Genomic DNA, 23,529 nt, shown 5'->3' on the forward strand with positions numbered 1-23,529 from the left:
GCATTAAAAGTATCACATTGCCCTGACTGGAAGAGAAACAGCCCCTCGTTTACTTCAGAGGCAAAGTATGTTTTTATTGCTTGAGTCCATAGGCTCCATTATTTCATTAGCACAGAGTTAACACCACTGAGGAGGGAAAACGAGCTACAGTCACTTCTTCACCATAAAGTAGAACTTACTAAGTGCTGAATTTTGAATACAACCTTCACATTGCACAAAGTTGGGCAAGTCCACTGCACAAAGTATGATTTGCCCTGCAAAATATTTACAACCAACATGGATGATTAGCAGCAAAGCTCCATGGTAAGTTGGCTCAGAGATGGCTAAACAGTTCAGATCAAAAAACAAACCAACCAAAAAAAAATTACTTTCCTGCTTGTCTTGCTCCTGGAACATCCTGGTTTGCATGCTGGATGAGAGCAAGCAGAGGTAGGTGAATACATAACCAGAGAGGATGGGACTGTTCCTTCCTATGGTACTAGTGAAAATCTGCTTAGCTGTATCTTGATATCATAGCTCTTCTCCTGCAAGGTGGGAATTATAACAAAAACACTTAGCCATGAGCCTGCCAACCTCTCTAGCTCTATGAATTGTCAACTCATTTAAAGTTCATCACTTTCTTAAATGCCTTGTTTTGAGAACTTTGTAATACTGAGTCCAAATATGCTTCTCTCTGTTGCTATAAGCCCTTTAAAATTCTGTTTTTCTCTATGCTAATACTAGAATCACTGTTATTGGCAGCATAACTTACAGGAGGTGTTTCAAAACTTTCTTTTGTTTTTTAAGCAGAGAAATGGCATCTATAGTACATAGAAGTTTTCTGGACATTCCATTCCCACATTTCATTTAAATACAAAGTGTTGCTGTATTGTCTTCACATGAAGATCTGAAAGTATTTTAAAATACCCTGAATAAACTTCAGAAGAATGTCCCATGGTACCAGTCACAATTATACTGTCATACAAGGACACAGCACAGTGACATTAAGTGATGTGCCAAGAAGGAGGTAACATTCACGTGCCCAAACCAGCATGGAGCCTCCTGAGTGCCAGGGCTGTGACTCAGCACCAGCTCAGGTGTCCCCTTGCCTGTGACAGTACCTCTGCAAAATCCAGTTGTGCCACTGGAGCTTGTTACTGAATACAGGAAGAGGGAAACACAGTACGTTTTAATGCAAGCACAATGGATGATTTTAAGCAGGCCGCAGTCTTCAGCAGATGCACACAGCAAAACCTTCCTTGCTCCACACAAGGCACCTTAAGAGTCCTTTACCTAGCCTTCGAAAATCACCTAAATAAGACCGGAAATGAAACAGGGTCTATATACACATATGGAGATGACCATTTTCAACTGGCTTACCAATTGCTTCACCATCCAATGGCTAATTACGACAAAAGGCTAAGTTTCCAGTGATTCATTCGAAGGTTAGGCATTGGGTAAGGAGGCAACGAGTTCAGAAACTCTGGCCACAGGGACCTGGGCTGATTGTAGGCCAAGAAAGTGTGACCCAAAATAGAAAACGTACAGATTTGTGGGTGTCTATTTGCTTCAGCACACAGTTTCTTCAGGTTTTTCCTTTTTTTCTGTAATTTTCAAAGGTGGTGTTCCACTGATCAGCCTAAATTACTCAGCTTCCAGTGCAACACATTAGTCCTTTGAAAGGGACACATTTTAAGCAGAAAATTAGATTAAATGAAATGTCCTTAGAACTTTTAACCAAAACGTGTTTATCCATTTATTTACCACAGTAGTAAATTAAGCCAGCAAATCACTGTCTATTTCAACATTTATTGCATCAGACTGTTTAACACTATACAGTTTTCAGTATCCAATATAGACAAAAAGGAGTCTTGGCATTTTAGCAAGAATAACTTCTTGGGAGAATCTAAAGGGATTACAAGGGAACTTTCAGAAACAGAAGTCAAAATCAGGACTGAGCCAACAAGCAAATTTTTAATGAGTCATTATTTTGATCACTAAGACATATGCACAAGGTTAAAAGACATAATATGCAAAACCACACTTAAGTACTTTGAAGAAGCTGATAATAGTAGGGGTGTGCGTATATATATAAACACACACACACACATATATATACATATAACCAAGGAATTATTCAACATTACAGAAGTGGTGCTGGGGTGTGTGTTTCTAAAAACAGAGTTCTCTTGTACAACTTTCAGGAATTCCTTCAGTGATGGCACCTAAGCCTAACATTCAAAATCCCACTTGCTTTAGGCAAAGCCATTTCACTTTTGAATGAGCTTCATAAGGTTCTCCTGCTAGGAATAATAATGGCTAAAAAAACAAACAAACAAACAAAACACATTCAGGGCTATATTACACACATGAACTGAACACATATTTCCCATTTGTTCAGCAAGTAGGCCACAGATTTTTTTTTTTTTTTTGGAAACACCTCCAAGTCAAAAATCTGAGCTCTTCTTCAAGCTACATGCGGTGTTTAGATTTCAGTGGTGTGTATATAAAACCACCCAAGAGCCCTCCCTTGCATTGTTATTAATATTCACAATACACCACACAGGAAGAAACATCTGGTTAAAGGAGACAGACCAGGCCCCGTTCTCCTCCTGGCCTGCTTGAGCAGCACCTCTCAGCCAGGAGGCACTACTTTGGTGGGGGGGCTACAAAAAGCAAGGCAGAAACACTGAAACCTTCTCTTCTTTGTAACTCTCGGCCAATCTGATTATCAGGGTTTTCAAGTACTCTGCCAAGGTACTGAGAAAAGATCACAGGATAAAGTCTAACAGCTACAACTGTGTGATTTAAGAGCGAAAGTGACTTTAAGTCATCAGGTTCAGTACCGTTTCCTCTAATTACTGGATCATTTCCTATCTGGACATTTATAGCTTTCAATTATACAGCTGCTAAAATATCTGTGATCACAGATGACTGCTATATTCCACAGCATCCAAAGTTCAAGGTAACAAAGTGAGCTCAAAGTAACTTTTATATTCCTTTCCCTTTAACCCTTCAAACACCCTGAGATAGTTATTATATAGTAATGTAAGATACTATTTGACTGCAAATTGCCATTTAGTAGTCCAGCATAGTTTTACTCTGTAATCTCCATTCCATTCAAAACCTTTAGAATCACTTTGGACCAGGTCAGAGCTTTACAGCAGGGATTGCTCCTTTTTTCCTACCTAAGAGAAAAAAAGGAAAGGGGGGAAAAGAAAAGAAGGGGAAAAGAAAAAAAAAAGAATGTGCATTAATTACAAGGTACTGACTGACCTGGATTAGCCTTTATTCCACGTCAGCAGAAAAGAATTCCTGACATCTGCATCAATTACAAGGACAGAATAGGTTGTTCCAAATTGATTTATTGTGAGAAACGAAGAAAATAAACTTTTGGCTTATTTGTGTACCTAAGTGTAACACTGTGTAATCTACTAATGAGATAGCAGTACCTTTCTTACAAAGGCTTTCAAGTTATTTTAGAAACACAGCAGTATTTAATCTCATCAAGTTTCTGGCTGTGCTGTTTAATTCTAAATTGTTGGGAGGCCAGTTTTCCCTTATTTACAAATAATCTTAAGTATTTTAATCAAGTTAGAGTAGGGAAACAACACCTACTTCTAGACAAAATAAGTGCAGGATTCAAATACAGTAAAATCCTAGCACTTGCATTTCAAAAAGAAAACAAAACAATTGTGAAGACTGCAAAATAAGGCGTGAGAGTATTTTCTGTCAGAAATCCTATGTTATACTGACAGACAAAAGAAGCTTGATCTACTCAGCTTACACAGTCCATAAGTACCTGTTTGAGGGTGACAACCATTTCTTCAAACAAAAGTGTAATGCTGGAAACTAAACACACAGACATGTTCAGTCTAGAAACAGGACTGAACTGATGGCATAATTAGGGATAAGATCACTTTGTTATGGTTGACTCTTCAACGTAAGTTATTGCTTTAAAGACTAAATCTTTCTAAGATGTAGAGGATGTGAGGTTTGAACACTTAGCACAGTCCTTCCAGGCTTAAGAAACTTCTAGTACCTCTCCAATAGGTGCAGATTTAGCCTGTGCTCTGTCTGCCTGTGAGTCCATATGTTTTCCTCAGCTAAGCCAGAGCTCAAAAACCAAAAATCCCCACATTTCTTCCCAAGCACCAAATCCAATATGCAATATTTGTATTGACACAGGATTACTGCTGTGGGCGCCAAACTCTAGCACTGGACTTAAAAGGAAAAATCAACATTTCAAATCAAAACCATGTAGTTTTTATTGGTTTTACTTTTGTAATTTTAAATTTTAGCTTTATACAAAAGACAAAAGTATCAAAAGTATTCAAATAAGTCAGTTCAAATACACAATTTCTCATATGTATTGATTTTGCAGTTCTTCATAAAATCAAAGCTATGACAACAAAGATGTCATCTCTGCAGGGACAGACTATGCATTAAAGTCAGATTAAAAACTTTAAATCCAAGACTCGGAAGATGCTGTTAATTAGAAAAAAAGGTGACAACCCTAGTGACTTACCAAATGATACTCTACATCGAGTAGAAAGAGCACATATTCTGTAAAACTTTTCATGTTATGAAATTTTTTCAGATTAAATATATAGTAGCAGGCCTTGACATTTAAGTTGCAAATCTACTTCCAGATACATAACACACTGTAACAAAAATTATATCCGATGTATAAAGTGAAACATCAATTAGTTGTTGTTCTTGACAGATTGTAAAAACAACCATAAGCTGAAATGTTTGAACTGGGATTTTCATATATCACTACTTAGTAACAAACTAAGTCTGCCAAATACAGGACTTGAATATATCCAGACTTGAGGAAACATGCCAGAATGTCTAACTTGGCAGAAAAAGATTAAGCCGGCTCTAGTCTGATCACCAGGTGGTATTTTCAGCTTTGCAAGATTCAGAGGTTTTTTAGGTTGTTTTTTTGTTTGTTTGTTTGTTTGGTAGGTTTGGGGGGTTTTTGTTTGTTTGTTTCTGTTCTCTTTTTCTTAATTCTCATTCAATTCTAGAAGAATTATAAAGGCTCAAACATGGAACCAAGGAGTCTCCCTGTATATCAGTGCTTACAAACATGTTTGTTGGCTTATGTCACAAGTAACCCATGTTATATCATTTTTCCTTAAACTAAAAAAAAAAAGTCATAGAAGTAAAAGCAGAATCTTTTCCCTCCATGTATTACCTTCTGTATGGTCTCTCCCATCCTTCAAAGCTTTCTCCTGCTCTCTATCCCCCATGTTCTGGGTATTTTACATTAAAGATTTCCTGGTATGACATTATCAGTGTGGCCTTTCCAGCTCTTTTATTCACATGCAGAGAAGGGCGTGGGTAACTTATAAAAGTAGCTGTAAAGTAAATATGCCTGTAAACTTTGACAATTTTATAAAAGGCAGTTATTTGTCTGTATTGAGAAGTGACAACAATACAGTGCAATTTTCCCACCACAGATAAGTGCAAATCTGGTTTGGAGTATTGTACACTTCAGTCAAAGCAGTAATTTAATGACTTTTAGATTAATGAACTTTAAAAGTTTGTACACTGATTTTCATTCTCAGCAAAACTTTGACTTCCCCACTTCTCAAGGGAGGGACCCTTCGAAGCCACCTTACATCTATATTCCAAAACCGTGAAAAATTCATATACAGGCTCAGCATCCCCAAAGAGGAGAAGAAGTGAAAAATACGAAGAGGGAAAAAAAGCACAAGAAAACAAAACAAAACAATTTAAAAACAGTACATTCTCAAAACCAAAAGAATGTAAAAAGCTGAGTCAGATCCTCCCCAGCAGGGCTCATTAAAAAACAAACAAACAAAAAACAACAACAACAAAAAGCTGGGGGAGAGCACAGACAGAAAGAATTTACCTGCCTTCCAACAAAGTCTCAACCACCATCTTCAGTCTGTTCACAAAAAGCAGGGCTCAGCACTTAAAAATGCATGGTAATTCTGGTGGTTTTGGCTCACTTCCCTGTGCCCTGGTTACACAACCCTGGCTGGGCCTGAAGGCGGCTCCAGTGGGGTTGTAGCGTCCCTCTCTCTGACAGGAGAGCTCAGCGTAGCACAAGGCATAGGAACATGCTGGTACGGTTGGATTTCAAGCAAAAATGGCTCCAAAGGCATGATCTGAACTATAGCCACGTTTCTCCATCTGTCTGAAAGATGTGTGGCAAAATGGACTGGACCTGCTGCATTAACAATGTGGATTCCAGCCAGGCCTCTAGTGATGAGCAAGTTGCTGTCTGTCATAAATGCACAGGGCGTCCGTATATATTATAAAAGTTTAGGTCATGATAAAAGATTGCAGAGGCACAGCTGTATTTAGAAACAACTGTTCTCAGTGAGAAAGCTAGACTCAACATACGAGTTTCTGGAAATGGTGCACGGAACACTTCCCCAGAAGTACACGGCACTGTGAAGGATGCACAGTGAGTTCTCACTGCTGCTTCCCCAAATCAAATGAAGTTTGTCTCATCATCCTGAGCTCCTTCGGCTTTGGATGCAGGCCAAACAATCAGTACTCTCAGTACATTTCCAAACTGGCAACCTTGCATAGTAGACAAACCCTCTTGTTAGAAAATGTTAGGCATAAACATAAGACCTGTTCAAAAGCCACCAGTTCATGCTATCCCAGCTCTAGCCAGGTTTTGCAGTAAGAGCCACAAAACTGTAACAAACCCAAGAACTCAAGTTTTAAATGGCATTAGACTTCTTAGCCATATGAAACACAGGCATTATTTTCCCTTATCAGTTCTCTTATTAAATATTTTGCTTAAAATATTTCTGAGCACTTCATTAAATGCACAATGTTAATAAGAAATATGCAACTAGCCAAATAATTGTATATGCATATCCTCAAATTATCCTTTCAAGATGCAACCTAAAAATCCTGTCAGTCCTGCAATACAACCCACCCATAGAGCTCCTTGCACCCACCCACTACTCCATAAATTGCAAGAACCCACCTTCTTCCAGGCTGGCAGCAGAGTGCTCTGTTAACACTGATATCCGGAGAAGTGGGTCCAAGTATAGGAGAAGATGTGGGTGTGAGGGTTTTGTCTCTCAAGACGTAGAAATAAGAGGAGATGGCAAGAAGCAGAACTAAACAATTACCTTTAATAAGGAATATGGTTTTATAATAAAATTAGAACATTCTTCAGAAATATTTCTGAGGAGAGAAATGAGCAACAAGTTCATGGCAGACTTCATACTCAAGAAAATCTTCCTGTCATGTGGAAGGATTTTCTAGCTAGCAGCTGTCAGTGGAACAAGTCTTTAAATACTTTGCCTGTTTTAGCAGGTCACAAAATATTTGTGTGGTCAGGTTCAGGAGGGCAACTTTGGGGCACCTTCAATTTCATATTTGAGTTCCAGGTGCTATAAGAGTAGACCAGTGCCTCTAGTTAATACTGCCACTTCTTTGAAAGTGGAAAGACAATGATTTCGAAAACCTTTAGACAGTCTTCACATTAAAATAATTTATTTTACTACTACTCAATTGTGAAAAAAATAGTATCTTACTAAAGACATAAGACACAAGAAAAAAAGTCCATTTATACGTATCTACACTTACAGTCCTATGAAAGTACTCTCTGTACTTCATTCTGAATGATTACAGAGCTCCCAGGGCTGTGATCTCATACCAAGGCTGTCTCACTGGGTAGGGATCCTAATAGGGAACAAACCTTGAAATGCAGCCATTTTCTTTCTGGAAGAGACATAGCAGAGTTGTATCTTCCTAAAGGATTTCCTGTTGCCTACAAACTGTATATTTAATTAAAAAAGCATTCAAGACAGGACATCCCATTTTCAGAAATGCTAGCTTGCTTCAGACATGACCAGACAGAACCATCTTCTGGCCAGACATCAGGCAAAATTCCCTAATGATTAGCCTCATACATAACATGATCCTTCAAATATTGCTTTCCATTGTGAAAGATAAACCCTCACACAAGATAAGATTTAACCATGAACACCAAAATTTTTATACCGCGAAAAGTAAAGTATGTAAACTGATAACTACCCTTCTTACAAACATAGAAGGAGGCATGTGGTTTGCAACTATCTGGACAGAAACTAGACATAACAGAATCCAAATAATTTGGGTTGCCCTGCTTTCCTGAAGAAGCGAAGTCCAGTCTTACTAGGAAAGAGGTTATATTTAAACTCTTACCACCTTAAACAATTTCTTAGTCCTTCCATCATCTGAAGCACAGACTACATTGTGTGCATAAGGGAAGAAAGTTGTGTATTGCACCTGAAGTTATGTCCATTTTTAATTATTCTGTAAAATATATGTTGTGGGGACCGCTGCCAAGATGTGTGTAATGGAATTTATATTAAGTCCTGTTCCACAAAACCCACAACTAAGAACAGCTACTATTTTCAAAGGATTTGGTAACTTTTAATGTCTTGAAATGCACAATCGGTTTTACAGCGTGTTCTGACCGAAGAGGCTACCAGAACACAATGTGGCTTTAAATTAAAAAAATAAAAGCCTCCTGAGTGCTAAATCCAACCTCTCCAAGGCTCTTTTGCCAGCACCACTCACGGACCGGGACCCAGTGCCAGAGAAGCGGCCTCGCACCATTCCCCCTGCACCTCCCGCCCTCTCCGGCCTGCTGACTCCTCAAGCAGCTGACTCCAGGAGTTTGACATATTGCTCAAAAACACAGAGAAAGTTTCTATAAATATTTTATTGCTCATAAAACATCAAAGCTAGCTCCCCTTCTGGTTTATCAGCAAGCAGCAATTCCCACCCCCTTTTTAAGCTAAATTAAACCACGGGGAGCCAATTAAAAAAGTGAAACCTAACAACTAAGCTTTCCTCTGTATTAATCTCTCTAAATTCAGGATATATCAAGGCCTCTCAGCCTATTTCTAATGTCAGTAGCATAGTTTGAAATTACTACTAGACATATAATTAGGTGACTAAAAGGCAAAAAGCCCCACTACAACTCTTAAGTGATAATTAATATCAGCAGGCTTGAATTTGCCAGCTCTATAGTACCTGTAAAATTTCTTCAGAGCCAAGTGGTAAATAATTGACAGGTACCTGTGCTGCAGCACATCCTGGCAACTCAAAGGGCAAAAGGTCTTCGTATCTTTACTTTTACTCACTTTGGATCTCTTGCTTTTAAGCCCATGGTCAGCCCAAGATGAAAGAATGTAACCTTGACAACCTAATTTATCTTCAGAGTCATAGCTTTATTTAACAGGTAGTAAGTAATCAGTTTTTGCCTCTTATCCTTCAATGCCCTTTAAGTTGCTTTGGAAGAAATATTGATGAGAAGGAGGGGGAAAAAAAAAAAAAAAAAAAATCAATGAATCTGAAAACACATTTCTGGCATATCACTTGAATAAAGCAGCAAGATGAAAAACAGAGGACATTTCAAAAGGCAGAAAAAGAAGGGGTTGGGGGATGAAAGCTGATTTACATTAAAGAAACTGTTAAATGTATTTTATACCCTATTAGTGTAAGTAAAATCCAGTATTAACTCTTAACAGAAAGATTATCTGTTACTATTGCTCATTTTCTATATATTAGCCCTGTGAGGTTGCAGCAGTTTGAAGTTCTTAGCATTATTTGTTTTTCCACACAAGAATACAGGGTGCAGTAAAAACCCTGGAATATATGATAGTCAAAAAAGAAAAAAAAATAAAAATAAATAAAGAAAAAACAACCCACCTCCCAAATCCATGATGAAACTGGCAAAGGAAACTACTTTAAATCACTACTTCTAACATGACAATTTTCATTATAACTGCAGCTTTTTAGGGTGTTTTAAGTACTAGAGAAGAGTAATTTAACACATAGCAGTTGCTTTAACAAAAATAACTGTCCTCCCATTAAAAAAAAAAAAAAGTCTCAAGAGAAGAAATGGCTATCATTCCCTACCTAGAAAGAACAGATGTAAAGTATACTGCTAACATTTGTAATCACAGAATAGTACTTCTATATTTTTCCTCCAGGCCACGCAGAGCTAAGACTGTACGATTACAGAGATATCAGAGTGTACGCTCTGCCCTGGGTCTTCTCCAAGAAACATTATGGTACATAAATTATTTTTAAAAAGTAAAAGATAATTTAAAACTGCAACAGCTTCTTTGAGATCAGCAGCACATTTCCAAGATGGTAAGGTAGACAGATGCTAAGCATGACACAAAAATAAAAAATGCTATTTACGAAGGAGTAGTAAATCAGTAATCACTGTCTTTAAAGTATTTTATATACATAGCTACCTTCAAAGTAATTAATAAATTAAATAATTAGACACTGTTTATCTTTCCTGATGGATATTCCCCATGAAGGGAGATGTTCTGCCTCCAGCCCCATCACAGAGCACCAAGGGGGAGCCACCACTAGAAGGCGGCTGGGGAGGAGCAGGAGTGCTGGGTGCTTCCTGCCCTCACGTCACCACCCTGGTGGCCTCACTTGGGCCCCACTGCAGCTGCCCTGTGCCCCACCGCCTATTTCAGCAATACAAACAGACCACTAAAATTTTTCTTTTGATCAGAAAGGCAGACCCTAACTCATTTATGGCATCGCTATGTTTTACTTTCAGGCTCTGTTTGTAAAGCAATTTGGGGGTGAGATTGTTTCTTAGGTAAATATGATAAACTTGAGAATCCTGTCATTAAAAATTCTACTGGCAATACTTTACTACAGATAAGCAAACTCAACTTTAAGTCATGCTGATGGTCAAATTACAGTTTGCAGCCTAAATGTAAACTTTTTAAAGAGCTTACAGCTTGGAAAGGGCCATCCCTATTTTGTACTAGTCATAATTCATTATTTAGTACGCGCACATTATTTATAAATCATTATACACGTAATTTTGTATCATGTCGAGCTTATTTATATAAAAGCAAAAAAGTGCAAACTCAAGTGCTACACTTTTTAATTGCTTGAGAACTAAGAATTCGTCACCATTAAGACAGAAAAGCAAACTCTTTAAAAATGGGATCATCAATACAAAAAAAAAAAAAAAACTCCCACAGTTTTCCAGACCTCAAAGTTCGAGAAATTGAGGCTACATAACCTTTCTATAACTTGCAGATGACTGGCACACTGATGTCTGGTGGGATACCAGCCAGCCAGGACACCAGGGACAGTGCTTGGCATTTGAAGAACAAGTTGTTCTACCTGTCAATAGCCCAGCCTTTGTAATCAGTGACTTAACCACCAAGACATTACAGCAGTCACATCTTCACTTCTGATGAGGAGCAGGCTGTACTGTTCTGGATGTTGCCAAATGTGCAGAACAGTCTATCTTTCACTGCCCTTCACTGCCCTAGATCAAGGGAGCCACCACCTCCTCCTCCTCTTCATGGAGCTGCTGGTAACCGAGAAAGAAAGTGGGACCCATTCGGCGTGGCGCAGTGACTAAGGCAGTTCATCGAAAGGCTTTCAGGAAAAAGTTGTGGTTTAACGCATCACAACACTACCAGAGAATATGAGTCGCACTGCATTGCCCAGGGGCTGCAAACAGTCTGGTTGCAGCGAAGGAAGTGCCGTGCAAGTACAGATCTGCACAGCAGAGAGGCTGCTTAAGCTGTTGCTCATATTCAACTTTGGTGGACTGGAGCTAGCTCAAATTTATCAAGAGAGTTATGACAAGAGTCATTAGGACAACAGTCTTCAACCAGTCTTTCAAAGAAAGATGTGCCCGCCTCTCACAGTGTGCAGAGAGGGCCCAACAAGTTATCAAGGAGTCAGAAACAGAATATCCAATTTCATCACCCTTCTGCCTTACTTTTCTGCCATTTCCAATCAGATTTCAAATCTCCTTTGGCTTTATCCCCTCCATTTATAGGCACTAGGGTTAAGAATTTCAGATATCATCTTTATACAGACACTTCCTCCTCCTTCAAGATAGAATTTTCAAGGGATTAAAAGCTGCTACAGAATGAGGCTATGAATAGTAAGTAAGGAAAAATAACTTGCCACAGGAAGATTATATTACTGGGGACAGTAAGGACATAGCAAGCATGTACTATATTTTTTCCCCAGCATTCTTCTAGCTTCCAACCATTTTCAGCTAAAGGGTTTTCCTTGGTTTGCAGTGGCTCATTTATTTGCAGCTGTCTTCCAGGGAGTTATCTGTTCTCTTCTTCAACTCACGTGAAATTCTTTTTACATTCACAATATCCTTTGGCAGGGAAATCAACAGTGTCTATCACCTTTTGCATAAATAGCCAAGACCTTTTATGTTGAATTTCACCCCTCTAGTATCACCTCATAGCCACAAGTTCTTGTCCGCAAAATAGCACAATTGGTATACACCATTTATTCCAGACATCTCTTCCCTTCAGTTAGGCAGCAAGAAGCTGCAGGAAACAGGGAATGGAGCAAGGAATAATAAAGAAACTAGTTCCAAAGAACAGGAGTAGGTATACAATGCATACAATCACCATCCCTCAGCACAGAATGATCCACCAGTAAGCCTAGGAGTGCACTACTCCCATAGTTATCCGTGACTTCAGACACACTTAAGATTTGAAAAAGCTTTAGAAAAGATGCTTCTTTTCCCCATCTACTTCTGTATTCCTTTAAAAATGATGCAGTAATAATAAAGTGTAACAACTATTTTCTACATAAACCTGGCACAAGATGGTACATTGCTGTGTGTCTGCTAAAAACCCCCACCGCGCTGGGCAAAAGGCAGCGTTTACTGACCCGCCATGAAAGAATTAGTCTTAGCAAAAATTTAGAAGTAGAACTAGCAATGCTATTCACTGCATTTGAAGGATATGATCCATTAAGCAGTCTACAGATTTACATGGCTACTCCTGCACGTTTTTCCTGTGCAGTGTTACACATTACAGCAGAAATAGCGTGGAAACGTAAGTCAGAGGAGTCATAAAACTAAATGAGTCTTACCATGAACAACAGTAACAGCTGGTAGGCTCCCACTAGTGCCATCAGGTACACAATGCAAGGAAAAACACTGCTGTTACTGGAGGATATTTTACAATGACATAAGCTTGCTGTCCACTGGGATTTGTCAGTGGCTGTTTATAAAGTCCAGGTGTAACATTCGTTTCCTTCAGGATGCGAGTGCAAACTGCGAAGTCAGTAAGGGAGGATCCAGCTGGGCGAAGTCACTGCTCTTGCTTAGTGAAAGAAGATGGAGGGGAAAGGAAGAAGAGTTTGGGAGAGTTTAATTTCCTCACATCTTTCTCTTCAAAGATTTCTACTTTTAAGACACAGAAAAACAAACAGTCAAGCTGACTCGAGAAACCTACTAAGGGTTCCCGAATCCATGTATCTTTTCTAAGCGTTTTGCATAAAGCTACTGCTAAAAGAGCACTTAACTGATACCCCAAAATCTTAGAGCATGGGAGTCTTCCAAGTGGGTACTAAGGTACCCATCTGGTTTATTTGAAGCAAGCCTAGCTATGTTATGAAGAGCTGTTCAAAGGTACCATGATAGAAAAATGAAATCAGCAATCCACAGGATTAAGCACTTGGGCTTTTTTTTTTTAAGAAAACCATTCAGTATCATCAAAATTTTCTTAAGTTATATATATATATAAAATATTATTTTAGTCCTATAACTCATAATGAAAAATCTACAAACATTCCCCTAAATTTTTGCAAATGAGCAATTGCCAAGTTCCAGACACCATCAGGAGCAGTCACTGTGAACCACAGCAGCCTCTCTGTGAAAAGAGGAATTTGTGCAACAGACAGGGTGCTCATGTCACACACCAACTTCCAGTGCTTAACCCTACTAGAAGTCTGAGTGACTTTTCAGCAAACACAAGCAGAACAAATGCTAATTCCTTTGCAAGCTAAGACAGAAATACACTCAATCCACTTCCTAGTATTGACATAGTTCATTGTTCTAAATGCATCCATTGTAAATAGAATAGAATAGCTTTGCTGTAGGAAAACATTTAAGAAACAGTTATATGTGGATCACAGTAGGGGTATTTTGTTTTAATTTGTTTGCCTACCACTCCCTGATAGCTACATAAGCTTCTTGAAGAATATTTTTCACATGTGACAGATTAATCCATGCACTCCTATCTTTGCAATACCCAAATCTCCAGATCCTTGGTTTTTTTCCCCCTATAGCACAAAGCAAGCAGTGACATTTATAAACATAACTGTTGACTCTAAAGGGTTTGACAGAAGAGGTGGCAGAAGAGCAAATAGTCTGCCCACTCACTGGGGACCCTCGAGTCAAGGACTAAGTTACAGTAACTTAATTACAGGAAACTCCCTTCTCAATTGTCTGCTTCTATGTGCTTCATGGCTTAACTGGAGTATATGGAGCAGTGGGTCAGGGGCAGGGAGTGGCACTGCTAGGTTAAAGCAACACTGACTTTTAAAAAGTTTCCAGATAATCAGTTACCTTGACAGCACTTTGCTCAACTCAACTTGACCCTTATAAACGTGGAAGGTTAATTGTTGGAAATTTGTAACAACAAATACAGCTTAAAGAAAAAAAAAAAAAAAATTTCTTCCAGAAAAAAAAAGCAAGCAGCAATAAGATGTCTGGAAATAATTAGGAAAGTTCACATAAATGTTTATGCATATAAGTAGTAGTGATATTTTAAACATGAGAAATTAAACACTCACTTCTTAATTCTGACTCAGTCATACCAGTGAAACATTTCTATGTACCACTAAACTGTATAAATGCTAAGTAAATAGAGAGATACATATGATCAAAGACTGTGGAAGTTTATCTTATAAGTCAGTGCTACAGCAGCCACTGGCACTTCTTTTCAGTAGAAGATATCATAACATTCTTTGAAAGTAAGACTATTTATGAGAATAAAACAACAAAACCTCTCAAAGTTCTAACTTCAGTACTAACGATTTAGTATCATTAGAAGACACTAGTCTTCAGTAGAACATCTTCTGTCTTCAGTAGAACATTTTCATCAAGTTGCAAGAACAGGTCTCCAAGTGAAGATTCATTTTTATTCATTATCTGAACTTTTTTAGCATCTAAAAATTAATTTCAGAGGAGAATCAATCTTTGTTTGATCGTCACGTGATGTCATCGGTGACTCCATCCTTAATGATGCTCTGCAGGATTCTTTCCATTCCCGCCCCTGCTCCCAGCCCATCTACAGCTCCATGCTATCACAAGTTCTACCCTCTCTAGCTTCTGATGTAAAGCCAAAGTAAATGTTACAATCCACTTACTAGAAGTTGCTTATGTGGTAAATTAAAATGCAATAAGAGAAAATAAAGTTACCTTTCACAGACAGTCGAGTTTCCCCCCCAGTTTGATCTGAAAGTTTTACATCATCCCTATGTCTCGCTTAATTTACCAGAACTCCTCTCAGAGGCCAGAGAGCTGAAACATGACAATATCTGCCACTGTTCCACAACCAGAAAATATATTTAATATATAACATATATAACCAGTATAATTTTAACACATTTATACTTCATCAATACCTAAGAGAGCCACAGATGTGATCACATATGCTACTTTTAGGGAAGCAACCAGCAAGGTACATAACAATTCGTTCCACATCCTAACTCAAGGCACAAGTGTAGGCTTTGGGTCTAAATGGACTTCACCACAGTGCTTTTGGCATAAAGACTCCTTTATAAAGGGGGCACATATGTAAATCAGAGAGAGCTCAGTCTTTGAAAGACTAGCTGTAACTGCTTCTCTTGCGTTGAGAGTTCTCATGGTAATGTGTTAAGCTTTACAGGAGATTTAAAAAAATAATAGAAAGGCCTTTGACAGTTAAACACAGCTTAATAACCTTTACATGGAAATAAATTTGCTTCTCTGATGTTATTAATGTTCTTTTTTGAATCTATTATTGCAGCATGTTCCTTGATGCCTTTCAAATGTCAAAACTGAGGTTCAAATGCAACAAAAATATTTAAAACTAAATTTTGAGGTGTATATCTTTGGATTTAGACAGAAAGCAGTATAAACCACCCTGAGCTACAAGCTTTACCCAAACTAAATGACACATTTGAATGAATACAGACCTTGTATGAGGACAGCAATAATATAGAAAGCAAGCATATAAAAGAGCTACTACAAGCTTTGCCACTAAACTGTCAGAAACACCTCCCAAACTTCACCTGAAATAGAAAATGTTTATAAAATATTGTAATGAACCATTCAGTAGTGAATCTGAGGAAGGATTCAAATTAACAAAATTACAACTGTTTTTAAAGTCTTCCCTGAAACCAAGCACCAAACTTTGCAGTGTGAGAATTCAAAGTGAATGGACTTTGAGAAGAAAAAAAATCTTTCTGATTTTCAGAAAGACTGAGCATTTCAAGATTCCACTGATTTTAGCAGAAATCATGAATATTCCATTCCTCCCTGTGTCAATCTTGCATGTTAGCTTTGGTTCTCTGAAACTTTAACCTGTATGAAAAACTGGCCTCAGTCAACAAGATCTCTTTATCAAAAGGGGACAAAACATCTTCTCCAAAGCTGAAATCCTAGCAGCCCACTGGTCCTCCCCCCTCATTATATATTTTAGTACTCTCATGGATGATGGGCTAGGGAGGGAAAGGTTACACAAAAATAAGTGAAAAGTTCCTGCTATTTAGATAAACATGCACACATAAAATTAATTCAGCTCTCTCTTAAGGCCAGTAATGGAATCTCACTTTTAGACTTGAAAAATTCTCCACAAAATCATGTTTCTTTTCTTCAATAATTAGTCAAAAAAAAAATCAAAGAAAACTACTAACCTTCACTTCTGGGGACAGGTTCTGTACCACCTGGTGTTTTATCTGGCATCTCTGCAGACACAGGCTTCGTAAAACCTAATGGACGCAAACAACAAAATGGTTCTCCATCAAAACCAGTACATTTCAGTAGGACACTCCCCTAGCCATGACCCTCACAAAGGATGGAGTTTCAGCTTTCATCATTTCCATGTTTGTATGTAAGATTAGTAAACAAGCAAAACTTGCAGAGATCAACTGTAACACCGTTCAGCAGAGCGTTCACCTGGATGTACTGACACATAGGTGGGCACAAAAGGAACTTCTAATAAATTGCAGTAGTAGACTGAAAGCACTAATAGCACCTGGGGAACTTCTGTCTTTGAGTTTTTATATTTTCCCCCCCCCTCAGTGAATTTCTAGCAAGAGGCCTATGAACTGGGATAGCAGAGCTGCTAACGCTCACGTACTACTGAAGTTAATGAAAGAGTGACCACGCAGAGGGTCACAGCAGCCTGCATTAAACATAAAATTCCATTAACTTAAAGCTTTATTACATCATAGAGCACCAATATTTCTTCCAAGCCAGCAGTGGGCTAAGAGAAGGCTTCTCAGAAAGGCAGCTAGCCCGCCTCTTCCTACAGCAGTGCTGTGTACCCTCTGTGGTACTGGCTGATGGTCAACATGTGGTCAACACATCCTGAATGGGATTTTCTATCCTCCTTTTTAACACCTTTGAATGTTTTCCCATCACCAGCTGGACAGACACTCCACTTTTACATAATGAAAGCCTCAAGATCAGATGAGATGCATCAAGACAAGACAATTAAAAAAGAGCAGGATTCTCAGCACAGCACCACACAGAGTGCACAGCACTGGAGGTATCAACAACACAGCCTTAATTCCTAATGAAGTCACTGAATTGTCTCATTTCCAACAATGTTAAGGCCCCAGAGCTGATTCAGCACGCAGACCTCAGACAAACACCAGATCCAATTATGGGAGACTGCCCTGGCTCACTCCACAGCAGACCTTAGATACAAATAAATGGCCTTCTTTTTCCCCTCTTAAATTATTTTGCTGTGAAATTCATATGGCTTGTTTTGAATCCTACCATCAGACCAGAAGGGAAACATTTCTGCCCTAGCATCCAATTAAGGGGTTGGGTTTACATTAAAACCAAATTATACAAAATACATTGGATTTCTTAAGCAATTTAAGTCACAAATGTATTTCAAGTGTGCTATCCAAGGCAAATGTGTTTGTCATATTTAATTCACATATATGTAAAAGGCTTAGAGATGTCAGACACATCTGAGGCTACAATCCACCAGCACATCCTAGGGTACAACCTAATCCTCATTTAGCTAATGGAAAGTCTATTACATGTGATTTGCTACATCAGCCAATTCACCTCTACTCAAGATAAAACCCACCAGATCTTACCGAGAATTACTTTATCCTTAACATAGATGTTTCACCCATGCATTACATGTAAGGAAGATTTGGAACTAGACTAAAATATTCTCTCAGCTCCCTAAAATTAACAGTGATAACGCCTATCCACCTGAAGGTCCGTGTACAGAGTTCATAAACCACAGCTGAACAGTCTCACAAACTGAATAAACAAGTGTGCCCTCAACAGAGGATTTAAATTACTATAAACACCTAACAGTCTCCAAAATCCTTTATAAAATTGCTGTAAAACAAAAACCTACTCTCCAGAAGACATTTAAAATATAAATCTGTTCTTCTTCACATTACTCAAATTTAATTATCTATGCTTATCATCACGAAACAACTGGTGAGAATATACTCATCAACTAATTCTGAAACTTGGCAAGCTCACGTCCAACCCTCTGCATTCAATGATGCACTTCATGTTGTTTGTGAACATTGCACCACTTCATGAATCAAACAGCAGTTATACCGTGATTTACTAGCAAAGCTGACAGAAACTAGTTAATCACACAGTGCATTTGAACCAAAAAATCACATCAATAAATACAGTATTTACCTCTCTGATTCATCTCAAAAACCAAGAAAACACTTTATGTAAATTCTACATTTTAAATAAATCATTTCATACCAAAAATCCAGGGAGCTACATGTTTAAAATAATAAAACATGGATATCCATGTATTAATATTTGTTTTCTGGTTTTGATTTGTTTGAGTTGCACAGAATTGAAATAAACACACAAGTAAACTTCACCATGAAAACGCTCACAGAGTGACTCACTGGCACATTAATTACATGAAATTGGTAGTCTCAGAAACAATTTTAGGTTTCTTTATTGCTGTTTTGTAGAAGTGCTAAATAGAAGGAAGAAAAAAAAAAACTTTTTCTGGCCTTTTCTGCCTGAATTTTTATTTATGCAAGTTCAATTTTCCTTGTCTGAACTAAGCCAATATTTCTTTCTACTTGACTTTCTAAAGAAGTGATAAACTTGCTTTTGTGTCATCAAAACTCAGTACTGGAAAGCATTACACTTCTCCAAACAATCTTTTTGCAAACTTTGGGATACTACTACTATTAATTTCAAGATCCATCATATAAAACCAGTCCTGTTAGACCCTTCCAAATACTCTTGCAATATAATTATTGATACATCTTTAATTGTGTCTGCATCTTAGGCTCAGCTATTCCAGTAGCCTGTGTGGTACTTGGTATTTCTGAATTCATCACTCAAAGCAGTTTCTTGCACTGCTACCTATAGCTTACTCCTCTGAGCACTCTTTCACAGAGTATCCCAGAAAGAGAACTTGAAATACATATGCATTCATCATTTCTGAATAAACACATCTATTCTATCTACATTTCCTAATTGAGCACAACTCTTTAACAGTAGCCAAAACCACTCAGATGTATGATCGTGCATTTTCACAGGCTGTAATCGGCCAGGGCCACCCAAATGGGCATACTGGGAGGTCCTACTTCAAGAAATGTGTTGTTTCTTCTAACAGAATGGTTTGCCTTTAAAATTCTGAGCTGCTAAAAATTGCAGAGCAGCTTTAATGTTACAAAAATTGTAAGATCTCAGTTCCTTTAAACACAGGATCTAAATCAATAGCATGCTATAGCTGATTTCATGGGAAAATATTCAAACTTACAGCATATCAGTGACTCAAAAATACTTCAAAAAAAGCATGCTCAGGAAAAATATGGATTATTTGCATTTCACAGACAAATATAATCCTTGTCTCTTAAACTAACTGTACTTCACAATAAACAAATAAACAAACAAATAAATAAATAAAAGGGGGTTATCAATTATTCAAACCAGCTATTAATCGAAGTATCACAATTTTCAATTTTAAAGTTTTGTGGAAAAAATTTCATTGGAGAGAGGACATCTGTTCCATTTTTTGTTCTCTCAGTAATTTTGTCACCATACTCTAAAAAAGCTTCAAGCAGCCTGAAAGAAACTATTGTTCATCATAAGACTGTTTGCAGTTGTAACTATGGAGTCCAACTATGTATTTATGTTGAACAATGATCATCATTAACCAAAATCTAACCTGAACCTTCTCCTTCGTGTAAAATCCCTCACCCCTAGTCTACATCTGTTCCAAATAGCTGGAAGTGATCATAGTTAAGGAAGTTGGTTTGACTCCTTAAAAACCTCCTCAACATACAGTGCATTTCTTTCCTATTTTCCAGAGGCACAACTAGCATCAATATTAAGAACTGCTTCTGCTGTAGCCACTTTATTCACGATCAAGAGAAGTATTCCTTTAAAATATTGTATTACATTTTTAATTGCAGCCTTTGGCAGACTAAACAGTCAGCACTTTATGAATACAGATCGATACATGTAAAACACATAGCCCTGAAGTTCCACATTACAGACTATGCTGTTCACAGTAAAGCCATCTGCTGGTTTATTTTTAAATAGTATTTGGATGAGTTCTTCCTGCTGTAATTAAAAAAAAAATTATATATATATATATATAGATAGATATATAGATATATATATAAGAGTGGGTGGGGAGAAGATGGATATTAGTAGTTTTCTTGACATAAAATATTTCGTAAGCAAACAAGGACACTTAGATGCCTGCACACAGCCTGGACAGATTGTCACACTTCTCATCCAAACAGTATCCAACGTCGCATTTCTGAGTGCAGAACCACTCACAGAACCCCCAGACCAGAATTCAGAAAGTCTCAAGTTGCACAATGAACTCCAGACTCCAAGGAAGGCTATGGCAAAATTCTTACCCACGTTAACACGACCAGAACTTGACATTTGGCCACTAAATACTGCATATATCTTTGTCAGAGAATAAGGACATCCGCCCCAGATCTAGGTTTTGCCATTTGTTTGCCTGCAAAATCCCTTCTGGAGCAAATACTTTGCTGCTCTGAACCCCACGAGAATAGCTTTGATCCCAGGTCACATAAACCATAAAAGCAAGTTTATATGCTAACACTAACACAATTCTTTCACATGAACCAAGAAATGACACTGAAAGATATTCTAAATAACAAGGACAGAAAGGGTAGAAGTTACAAGGACACAAACCACTGTGTGCCATCAAGACTCATTGCTGCTGATATTCACCACCACCCCTCAGCCCTTCCAAGTAACATAGTGGTACCTGTTTAAAATTTAAGTGTTATTTCAAGTTAATATTTATTTCTTAAAAATTGCACAGAATTCTAATGGCTTCTTTCATTCCCTTCCAGCAGAGCTCTGGATGTGGGTGTGAGTTATGCCTTCCCTTCTCCAACAGTCCTCTCTTCGAAGTCCCACAAAAACATCTCAGCCTTTTGTTTTTTTTTTTCCTCTGGCACATCAACGCATACCGAAATGTTCCAATTTTGTTGGTTTGTTGTTTGCTGTGTTGTTTTTTTTGTTTTGTTTTGGGTTTTTTTTTTGGGGGGGGGGAGTTGTTGTTTTTTTGTTTTTGTAAGACACTATACATTTTGCTGATTTTCCCACGAGATGCACCAGGAGATGAGCAGGTCCAAATGAGACCATCAGAGCTAGGTTGGCAAGAAGGAACAAAACTTCCTTTGTGCATTGTTTGCCCCATCAATTAAAATCTTAGTAACATCACCCTCTCTCCCAACCCCCTTCTTCAAAACAGCATAAATCTGTAGCATCCTCTGCCTGGTTTCTGGAGCCAATCATCCATATAGCAGCTGCAACTCAAACCCTAACTTTTTCCTGTCAAGCAAAGACCAAATCACAGAATCCTTTTGTAACTTCCCTTCTGGTTTACTGTAATTCACTGTGTTTGAATGTGAAAAACATCATAAATGTTCTAGTATGAGGAATGAGCTGTCTGGCTCCTCTGTGGTTTAACTGCTGCACATACATCTGCTCCCTTCTCCAGTCTCTCCAATAGCTCTGAATCCATTCCCAGTGCTACCCAAGGCTTTGGTCATGGTTTTCCAAACCCAGTACTGGATCAAGTTCAGCAGTTAATCACTGTCTTTCAGTCTGCAAGTCAAGACAGCGTATTTTTTTACAAAGTAACACAGGATACCAGATCTGGGAGGGAATGTGACACTGTATCTTCACCTTCAAACTTTGTATAGAATGAACTTGAAAAGATGAGACACACTCTACGTTGGGTCAGCGTCCAACCACGTTGTGGGACTCCTTACTTAACAACGTAATGCTGCTACTACGCAAAGTGAAACAAAGAGGAAACTTTCCCCACACAGTCTTCTGGGAGGAGAAAGAAGGATCAAAACATTGACTGACACTCTTGTGAAACAGAAGTTCAAAGCCTAAGCAGAAATATGTCAGTTTTGACCGGTGAAATGTATGCATTTACTTCTGATGCATTAACTCTGTGCTGACCACAGCAGTTTATCAACTCAGCAAAAGCAATAGCTATCAAACTCATTTCAAACTCACGTGCAGATTGTATGATATTATTTAGTATAATTAGCACTGTTATTTTTCTTCCTGCAAAAAATGAACCATTAATGAGTATTTTTGAAAGTATCCTCTTTTAGACACACAACTTTGCTCAAGATCTGCCCTGCACTGCATATAATGACGTTGTCCTACAGAAAGCTGGAAGAAAACAACCCAATACTTCTCCTGCAGCAATAGGAAATCATGATAGCACTTCCCATGGTGATGCACCTCTGAACCACAGAGACCCCCACTGCAGCAAGGCTCCGTGGGTGGCAACATCTGTTCCATGCAGGGCCACACAGTGCTCCACTCGGGGGCAAGACCCAGCGCTTGTAGTGAAAACTGCTGAGCCCTCCTGGTCAGCGAGCCAAGCAAGTGCCACAAACCCTTCTAACTTTTAGGGATCTGAATAGTCCTGCTTACTGCTCAAGTCTTCATTCGGAGTTGGATAGCCTGATAGTAAAGTCACTAAAGCACCTTTTGCTTATTTCAAAACTTCCTATCATCAGAATAATCCATAGTCCTTCTCTAAAGCACTGGGAGTTTTTCAGAATATGTACACATATGTTGCTTCTCTCATGCCTTTGCACAGTGCAGTAATCTCAACAGCCCTTCCAGATCTTCACAAAAGTTAAAACACGCCACATACGCAAACAAACAAACCAATCCATCAAAAGATTGTGTTTCGCTCACACACAGTAGGTTTGACACTTTAGACACCTTCTTCTTTTGAATCTAAGCTTGAGAAAATGGACAGACTTGGGTGAGGTGGCTCAGCACAGGCCATGCCTGACACACGCTGAAGAAGAGCAGGACAGTACATCAGCCCCAAGATATTCAGCACTTTACAAGCAAGCCCCAGCACAGACTGTACGAGTACAGCAGCAGCAAGTCATAGCTACCGAGCATGGCTTTTTTATCCCCAAATACTGATGGCATGTACTCAAATAAATCTACTCCCCAACAAGCAGGCAATTTAT

General features: G+C 38.4%; 1 protein-coding gene across 7 annotated transcripts in view; it reads right to left on the reverse strand.

Annotated features, from left to right (window-relative positions):
- The window catches only part of PLEKHG1 (pleckstrin homology and RhoGEF domain containing G1), a 143,806-nt gene that overhangs the window by 78,654 nt on the left and 41,623 nt on the right, over positions 1–23,529 (reverse strand). For 4 of the 7 annotated variants that reach the window (XM_065057426.1, XM_065057424.1, XM_065057425.1 and 1 more), the window contains exon 3: positions 16,693–16,767. The exons of 1 other annotated variant lie outside the window; for it this stretch is intronic. In XM_065057426.1, coding sequence (XP_064913498.1) covers positions 16,693–16,741 — 49 coding nt within the window. In that variant the 5' untranslated portion in view covers positions 16,742–16,767. Of the gene's footprint in view, positions 1–12,879; positions 13,113–16,692; positions 16,768–23,529 lie in introns of all 7 variants that reach the window. 2 more of the 7 variants (XM_065057428.1, XM_065057429.1) reach the window with 2 other exon arrangements.

The sequence above is a fragment of the Columba livia genome, chromosome 3 (genome assembly GCF_036013475.1).
Source record: "Columba livia isolate bColLiv1 breed racing homer chromosome 3, bColLiv1.pat.W.v2, whole genome shotgun sequence".
NCBI classification, from domain to species: Eukaryota; Metazoa; Chordata; class Aves; order Columbiformes; family Columbidae; genus Columba; species Columba livia.